Below are 8908 nucleotides of genomic sequence, written 5' to 3'. Positions count from 1 at the left end.
TCCCTTGTCCCTTCCCTTCCCTTCCCTTCCCTTCCCTTCCCTTCCCTTCCCTTCTTTTTTGAAATGCTGAGGATCAAATATATGACCTTGTATGCATTAGGCAAATGCTTTATCACTGAGGTACATTCCTGTTTTAGGGTTTTACTGATATCATGACCAAGACAACATATAACAGAAATATTTGGTTGGGGCTGGCTTACAGGTTCAGAGGTTTAGTTCATTATCATCAAAGCAGGAACATGGCAGCATCCAGGCAGATGTGGATCTGGAGCACTGGAGAGTCCCATCTCTTGTTCCGAAGGCAGCTAGCGGAAGGCAGCTAGCAGAAGGCAGCTAGCAGAAGGCTGGCGTTCAGACAGCTAGGACAAGGGTCTTAAAGCCCATACCCACAGTGACACCCGTACTCCAGCAAGGCCACAACTATTCCAACAAAGCTACACATCCTAATAGTGCCATACCCTGGGCCAAGCATATGCAAACCATTAAAATTCTCAAACTGATAGATGCTTTTAAAATATCAGCTAGCCTCCCCCCTCTATTGATAACATTCTTTTTTTTTTTAAAGATTGATTTTTTTTAAAGATTTATTTATTATGTATATAGAGTTCTGCCTGCATGTACATTTTCATAGCAGAAGAGGGCGTCAGATCCCATTACAGATGGTGGTGAGCCACCATATGGTTGCTGGGAATTGAACTCAGAACCTCTGAAAGAGCAGCCAGTGCTCTTAATCTCACCAGCCCCCTTGATAACATTCTTAAAGACAGGCTTAAAACAAAAACTTTTTAAAAAAAGCATTTTTGCTGACAATGTAGTAAATTGGAGTACTGGCTTAATGTGGATGGGGACCTGGGTTTAATTCCTGATATAAAGATGGAAGTATAAGTTTTCTTTGAAGCTTGAAGAACAGAAATATAAATGGGAAAAGTGTACATGAGAGGCATTTGTCCTCTTTAGGATGACGTAGATGCTAACTAGTGTCGGCATTTATGAGCTTCCTTTTTAATGCTAGCGAGCCATTCACATGCGCTAGGTGAATGCCATCCTGCTGAGTCCCAGCTCCACTCCTCTCCCCATCTCCCCCTTTAAAATAGAGCACATGAGATTTATGACATGTCTGACATGCGAGTACCCTGCACTCCTATTGAGTATCCTTAGTTTTGAATTCCTGTGTTTTACATATTGTGCTTCTTAATAAATGATATTATGTTAGCATTCAGTAATGTTTCTCTGACCAGTGCTCTTATATTCTGTTTAAATATTTGTGTATTTCTCTTCCTTATAGTACTTAACCTGAAAAATGAATGCGTTATGTAATTGTTACCTTCTGTAAATGATCACATGATGTGCCAGTGCAGACTGGGTGCAGTGTGCAATTGGAAACAGTGTTATATGCCCTTCTGTCTTTGCAGGTTTTCAATAAACTACTAAGTCTGGCCAGTACTGCTTCATCACAGAAGTTCCAGTCACATATGTGGAGCCAGATGCTGGTTTCCACTTACGGGTTTTTGAAGTCCATTTCCAATGTCTCTGGCAAAGACATCCAGCCCTTAATAAAGCAGTGGGTGTATCCTTTTCAATAGCAGTTCAACAACATGGGGAAGGGAATAAGCTGTGTGGAAGATAGGGAAGAGGGCGGTGATCCATTGTTACTTCATAAAAAAACAGAAAAAACTAAGCTGTGACTTATATCTTCTGACACTCCTTCCAGAGGAACTGAATTATGTATTCATATGTAGACATTGATGTCTCTATTTATAAATGTTGGCATAGTTTGTACTTTTTAATATGAGCAGAAGGTAGGTTCCATGGTGGATAAGGTAAATACTCTAGCAGACTGGCCTACAACGTTACTTACAAGATGAAATGGTCTGGTGACTTTGAAATATGCTCAAGCTTGGCACAACTTGAATGGTGTCTTAAAACTTGGCAGTTCTTACACTTTTCACTTCAAGGTACAATGAAGAATCCAGTAGAGTGGCATTACTTTTAAAATACAAGCTTCTCAATGTTTCAGAAATTTTCTTTAATCTGGGAAACATTTTTCAAAAGAATTTTGGATATTTCACCACGTGGGATATAATGAAGTTTACTTTGAGACTTGGATATAGCGGGAATACATTTGAAAATTATTAATATAATAGGTTTTTTTTTTTTTGGTTTCTTGTATCGTTTTATTTTTTTTTTTTTTTGTACACTTTCATTTCAATATGTAAAATTTCCTTTACAATATTTTAGAGACCAGAGTGGAGTGGTAAAGTTTTATGGAAGTTTTGCGTTTAATAGAAAACGAAATGTTTTAGAACTAGAGATAAAGCAAGATTACACATCTCCTGGCACCCAGAAGTACGTGGTAAGTGCTTTTCTAGAAGAGCGGGCTGCTTTGTTGTCTCCAGTTCCTGTAGAGGGGCTCCCAAGCTGGGGTGACTGTTTACTCTTCAGTGGGTTTGTACTTGGGGAAGAGTCTGCAGACAGACTTCAGAGCATGCATCCCCTCGCTTCCCCGTCCTTGACACCAGCTGCCATTGTACTTCTGGTACTACCTATTTTATATGGTACAGTTTTGTATCTTATCTGTCTTTAATGGTAGGGCTATGTCTTGGCCATTTTCTAGCAGTCTTGAAATGGTTTGTTATTCTTGTTGTTTTTAAAGGGACCTCTTAAAGTGACAGTGCAAGAGTTAGATGGATCCTTCAACCATACCTTGCAAATTGAAGAAAACAGCCTTAAGCATGACATACCCTGCCACTCCAAAAGCAGAAGGTAGGCAGTGAGTCCTAGCTGTGCACTGGAGAAGCAACTGCAAATCCCATGTGTAAACCGCCTAAGGAAAGTCCAGTTATAGAACGAGGAAGAACACCTTACCTGCTAGTAATGTGCCTGTGCTGTATCACTGTAGCGGTGCCAGGCTCCCGTGCTGCATCACAGTAGTGGTGCCAGGCTCCTGTGCTGCATCACAGTAGTGGAGCCGGGCTCCCGTGCTGCATCACAGAAGCGGTGCCGGGCTCCTGTGCTGCATCACAGCGGTGCCATGCATACTTTGTCTGCAGTCTGATTTTGTTGTTTCTGAGACAGTATCTCATATAGCTCTACCAGCCTTGGTTTTACTTCTCCCTTTCAAATGTCACAATCACAGGCATGCACTCCGACACGCTCAGTTCTTGCTTTCTGTGGTTGGGCCTTTGTCTCCTAGAACTGTGTACCCCGCCTCTGCCTCCCAAGTCCTGGGGTTACATGCTTGTGACATTATGCCTAGCTAGAATTTTTTAAGGGGAGGGGGAGTCATATATTATAGGCTGTTTTGCTTTCCATTAACCTTTAATAATAATAAAAAAATTCAACATCTCTTTTCTCTAGCTTCGAGGTGGATTTGGTTGTTTTCACACTCCATGTCAGCGCTCACTCCACTTTGCCTTACCTTTTAGTGTTTCATGAAACCATTTATTTGAACTTTGGCTACCTGATATCTCCATTCCGATTGGAAATCACACAGTTTTCAATTTTATTTTTCTTCAAATATAGGAATAAGAAGAAAAAAATCCCACTTATGAATGGGGAAGAAGTCGATATGGATCTTTCTGCAATGGAGTAAGTTACTTAAAAGTATGTAATTACTTTTGAAATGTATGTTCTTAAAACCATTTAAAGTCAGTAGAAACTGTTAGGAAAAAAATCTAAATAAAATCGTAACTCATTAAATATATAAAATTAGGTTCAGACTGCATGAGACATGAAGAAGAAATACAGTAGTGGAGGCGTGGGCACAGTCCCAAGCTTTGCCCTCTCTTGCTTCCTTGAGTACTGTTTCTCACATTGATATATGCATGCGACTTGGGGCAATCTTAAAATGCCGTTTCTGCTTCCCTGCGTTATTTGTGGGCCTGAAGTTTATACTTCAAGTGAATCCCAGGTACTATTGATTGTGTTTGGGACAGTGCTCCAGAGTTTGTTGAGGCTGTCTCTGTTTGTAAACAGTCCGTGGAGAACCACTCTTCTATATTGTATATTTAGTTTTGGTTAAGGTATTTTGTAACCCAGGTAGTTTTCCTAAGCCAGGCCTTTTTTTTTTTTTTTTTTTCTTTTTTAAATTTTCAGTTGCTTTAATATGCATGAGTGTGTTTTGTTTGCATGTATGTCTGTGTATGACATGCATGCCTGACATCTGTGGAGGTCAATGGAGGGCACCAGCTTCCCTGGAACTGGAGTTATTGACTGTCATGAGCTACCCTGTGGGTGCTGAAAATTGAACCTGGGTCCTCTGTAAGAACAACAAGATTTCTTAGCCACTGAGCTGTCTCTCTAGCCTTTGGACTTAAATTATTGATCCTCCTGCTTCCATCTCCCCCAACCTGTTAGGATTATAGCTGATTGTGATATTTACTGGTTGATGTTTTTTACATGTTAAATATTTTTATACCAAGTACTTAACAAACACCCAGTATTAAACTGAATTAGTATTATTACAAGTGGTATTATTTTGATCAAAATATTGGCATAGACTTGAGTTTTACTTTGCATGTTACTTAAATACATGAGAATAAACCAGTGGACCTTCATATTATAATTTCAGAGCTTTCTTGAGAAAAGTAGCCATGTGCCAAGTGTTTGAATATCAACTAAAGTTAATCCAGTAGACTAAATGCTTTCTTTTATATTTCTTTTTAAATTTCCAATAAAGGATAACATTTATACTATAGGCATTTTTTAGGTTATAGAAAGTTAAACAAAGACAGTTTGTATTATTTGTGTTTTGATAATTTCATAATTGCAGGTATATAAAAATGCCTAGAAAAATATTTTCAGTGGAAAATTTGGAATTTGGTATCCTATGTAACAACTCTTCACATCCTTAAAGATCTCGTTAGAAGCTTGTGGGAAAGTTAGCATAACATAGTGAAAGTGTGTTGAGATTTTAAAATATGGCTATAATAAAACTCAGCAACGTGAAAATACTGTTCAGAGCACAGTCTGAGTAGTGTCTGCTTGTTTCTGTTTCCCAGAGGTAAGTTTTAAAATTGTATTTTCTCTTAGTGCTGATTCCCCTTTGTTGTGGATAAGGATAGACCCAGATATGTCTGTCCTGAGGAAGGTGGAGTTTGAGCAGGCTGATTTTATGTGGCAGTATGAGCTCCGCTATGAGAGAGATGTTGTTGCTCAGCAGGAATCCATCTTGGCCTTGGAAAACTTCCCCACCCCAGCGTCGCGCCTCGCGCTCACTGATATACTAGAGCAAGAGCAGTGCTTCTACCGCGTGAGGATGTCAGCGTGCTTCTGCCTCGCAAAGGTGAGGACGACTGCCAAAGGATGGCTGTGCACTTTACACAAAGGCTCCAAGAGTGAACTCAAACTAGCCAGTCTTTTAAGTTTTTCTTGGTAACAGTTCTTTTGAAATCTTGTACCATACTGATTTGAAAGAAACATGTTTGACATAAATATAGATATGTACAAAAATGTCATTATTGTCAAACTGAAAATGGAGGAGAATGCTTCCATTTTTAAATTGCCAACTATATTTTTAAGCTAAGAAAAATTTTGGCCAGAAATTCTATGATTGGGGGCTGGAGAGGTGGCTCAGGGGTGCTGACCACTCTTCTGGTGGTCCTGAGTTCAGATTGCAGTAAGCACATGGTGTCTCCTAGTCATCTGCAATGAGATCCAATGCCCTCTGCTGGCATGCAGGCATACATGTCAACAACAGAGCACTCATAAGTCTTCAAAAATGAAAAGAAATTGTGATTGTAGTGATTTATGTTTTTACATGAGAATACCTAAAATTAACAAATCTTAATTGTGGTAGTTATTTTATTTTGGTTTCAGAATTAAAGTTAGTGATAACTTACAATAATTGACTATATTTTTATCAATAAACAGTCTCTTTTTCTTTTTTCTCTTTTTGGCTTTTTGGTTTGTGTGTGTGTGTGTGTGTGTGTGTGTGTGTGTGTGTGTGTGTATGTGAGTGTATCTGTCTCTGGCTGTTCTAGAACTCACTGTGTAGATCAGGTTGGCCTGGAATTCACAGCGATGCTCCTGCCTCTCCCTCCCAAGTGCTGGGATTAAAGGCATTCTTCACTGCCGCTGAGGAATAAACAGTCTTTAGATTAAAGAACAATCTGGAGCCAGAGGAATGCAGACAGAAAGTTGAGCAGAAACACTGTCTAACGAGTGTTTGACAACATCTGGATAACAGGGCTGTTCCCATTTGAGTGGATGCTAGCACTTTATATTTGTTTTGACTTTAGTGATAGCATGCTTTCTGTGCCCTCAGATATTAGAGAGAAAACAAGATTATTTGCAAGGGATATATTTCACTGGTACTCCAAATAGTCTTAGGATTTTTGTTAAAATCATAACAGAGCCATAAAAACTGTAGGATAAAGTATTTACTCATAATTTCCTTTACCTCAGATACGTTTTATATGCCCTTAAATTTCAATATTATAGGGATTTTTTTCCTAAAGCATATTTTCTTCACTATTTAAATAATTTTTATTAAAGCAAGAAATTGTACAATCCTTATTATATGTCCTGGGTTGGCTATCAATTCTGTTGGCTAAAACAGAATTAACATCTAACTTTTCACAGTAAAGAATTAGATAGTTAAGGGAAGGAATGCTGTGAAATTTTATACTTTGATGAAAGTCTTTTTCCCCAGAGTCTCTAATACATAAATTTGTTTTTATATTTTATAATTTTTGTGAATTTGTTGTTTTTCATCAAGTAATCTAGGGCTAGCTTTGCTTATTTAAACATAGCATTTGCTTGGTACATATAGGTCACTGTTTCTTTTTATCTTTTGTACCTTTTTTATTGCATTTAAATTTGAGGTATTTCTATATTTATCTGTGAAGCATGGGTTTCTTTCCATGTGTCCAGTTCAGGTATAAACGGCTAGGACCACGTGTCCAGATCAGGTATAAACAGCTAGGACCGCTGTCCACGTGTCCAGATCAGGTATAAACAGCTAGGACCGCTGTCCACGTGTCCAGATCAGGTATAAACAGCTAGGACCGCTGTCCACGTGTCCAGGTCAGATATAAACAGCTAGGACCGCTATCCATGTGTCCAGATCAGGTATAAACAGCTAGGACCGCTGTAGGATTGCTTTCTGGGCAACTGCTATCTATAGCTTGATGGACACCTGTAGTCGTGGAGTGAACCACACTGGAGACTTGAGCCTATGAACTAGTTCCACGGTGGCAGTCTCTAGCAGAGTACCAGTGATTTTACTGGCAAGAGTAGAGTCTGTGGCTTGAAGAAGAGAAAACAGTCATTCGCTCAGCACTGGCTTTTGCTCTTGAGCAGTGGGCAGATACCAACATGGAAGCACTTACAGGCCACTGACCTTGTACATGATAGAGGTGCAGATAGAGGCTCTTATCTGCCCTACACTGACCGGGACCTTCTAGTCACCATGGCTTAGCCTTGGCCTCAGTATTCTCTAAATAAACAGTACCTCATATTGGCTTGTTTTCCACTTGAGTGGTCTGAGGAACAGTTCAAACTCATGATAATTTTTAACTTTAATGAGCTTAAAATAATCACGTTCTCTCTACCTAAGTGGATAGGGAGAAACCCAGTCTGCAAAGCCTTTGAAATGTGAAAGAATCTTAAACACAAGAGGATGCTGGCATTTGGAAATTAACTTGTGCAAAATGACTGTAAATGCACATAGTGGGACTGTAAATGCACATGGTGGGGCTTTTGGTTCATCTTGGATTGGATGGGTGGGTGGTTTGTATTTTTTTTTTTTTTTTTTTGTGGGTGACTTTGTATATTTTCTTGGAAATGGATGATAAAAGACCAGATTGTGCTATTTTCCAAGAACTGTAGTGTTGGCTTTTAGAAAGCCATTTGGTCTTCAAAGTGTATTTATAATTGTGACGGAAAGTTCTTCATCTTCTGACTGTTTACAGATTGCAAACTCAATGGTGAGCACATGGACAGGACCACCAGCCATGAAGTCCCTCTTTACTAGAATGTTTTGCTGTAAAACTTGTCCCAACATCGTGAAAACAAACAACTTCATGAGTTTCCAGAGTTATTTTCTGCAGAAGGTACTGCTCTTTAGTCTTACAATGTTTTATATTAACATAACTTTATTGGTGTTTGCCTTTTGTGACTTCTTTTTGGGCCATAAACTCTTATGTGTCTGTCTAACTTGGAATCTGCATATGAAAGGTGTATGTTTCTTATAAGCCGGCCTCGGCTCTAAAGCTTTTCTAGAATTTTTACTGATCACTGATTTTTATCAACTTTATACAAATCATCTATCTACATCACTTATACCATGTAGAGAAATGAGTGGCCTTTGATTGGTTGCATGGGGAACGGAGGTATGGAGTACGTGCAGACCTTTCTCAGCTAGCCTGCTAGAATGGGACAGTATATTCTGCGTCAGAAGTTGCTCAGCTCACACTGCCAGCTTTACTTGCTTGCTTGAAGGCAGGTCACATTCCTTTGGCTGCCGACAAGCTGCTGCACAGTGGAGGCAGTGCTAGTCGCAGTTCTGCTGCCACTGTGGTACGTCTCTATTTGCAGAATGAGGAAATTAGACCAAGGGCATTGACTGTGTTTAATGTTACACTTACAGGAGGCTTTCGGTTAAATGGTAAGTTAGAGGCAGAGCGGAGGTGTGGGTACACTGGAGTATGGGAAGAAGCTGAGTGGTTTGCAAATCACTTGCTTGGTTTGTTAGTCATAAGAGTGAAGGCAAAACTAGATTAACTAGATCAACCAGGAACGAGTGTGGCGTTAAAGGAAGAGAGGAGGAAGGAAAGTGGCGCCCTGTCTTAGCTGAGGAAGTGGCTGTGAGGATGGGCAGGGCTAGGAAAGAATCATTGTGCTTTGTTTGTGCCATGTGGAGGACTAGGAATTTCTGGGTGTGTTTGATGTAAAGGACAGCCAGAGG

At 39.6% G+C, this 8908-nt stretch overlaps 1 protein-coding gene across 1 annotated transcript in view; it reads left to right on the top strand.

Annotated features, from left to right (window-relative positions):
* The window catches only part of Taf2 (TATA-box binding protein associated factor 2), a 56084-nt gene that overhangs the window by 21921 nt on the left and 25255 nt on the right, over positions 1-8908 (top strand). Inside the window, 6 exon segments of the mRNA XM_021216227.2 lie at positions 1413-1567; positions 2239-2353; positions 2654-2763; positions 3523-3588; positions 5032-5284; positions 7914-8054. Of these exon segments, the coding sequence (XP_021071886.1) occupies positions 1413-1567; positions 2239-2353; positions 2654-2763; positions 3523-3588; positions 5032-5284; positions 7914-8054 (840 nt within the window).

This window comes from Mus pahari, chromosome 17 (genome assembly GCF_900095145.1).
Source record: "Mus pahari chromosome 17, PAHARI_EIJ_v1.1, whole genome shotgun sequence".
NCBI lineage: Eukaryota > Metazoa > Chordata > Mammalia > Rodentia > Muridae > Mus > Mus pahari.
The sequence above is the reverse complement of the archived record's forward strand: the minus strand, read 5'-3'. Positions and strand labels throughout refer to the sequence as shown.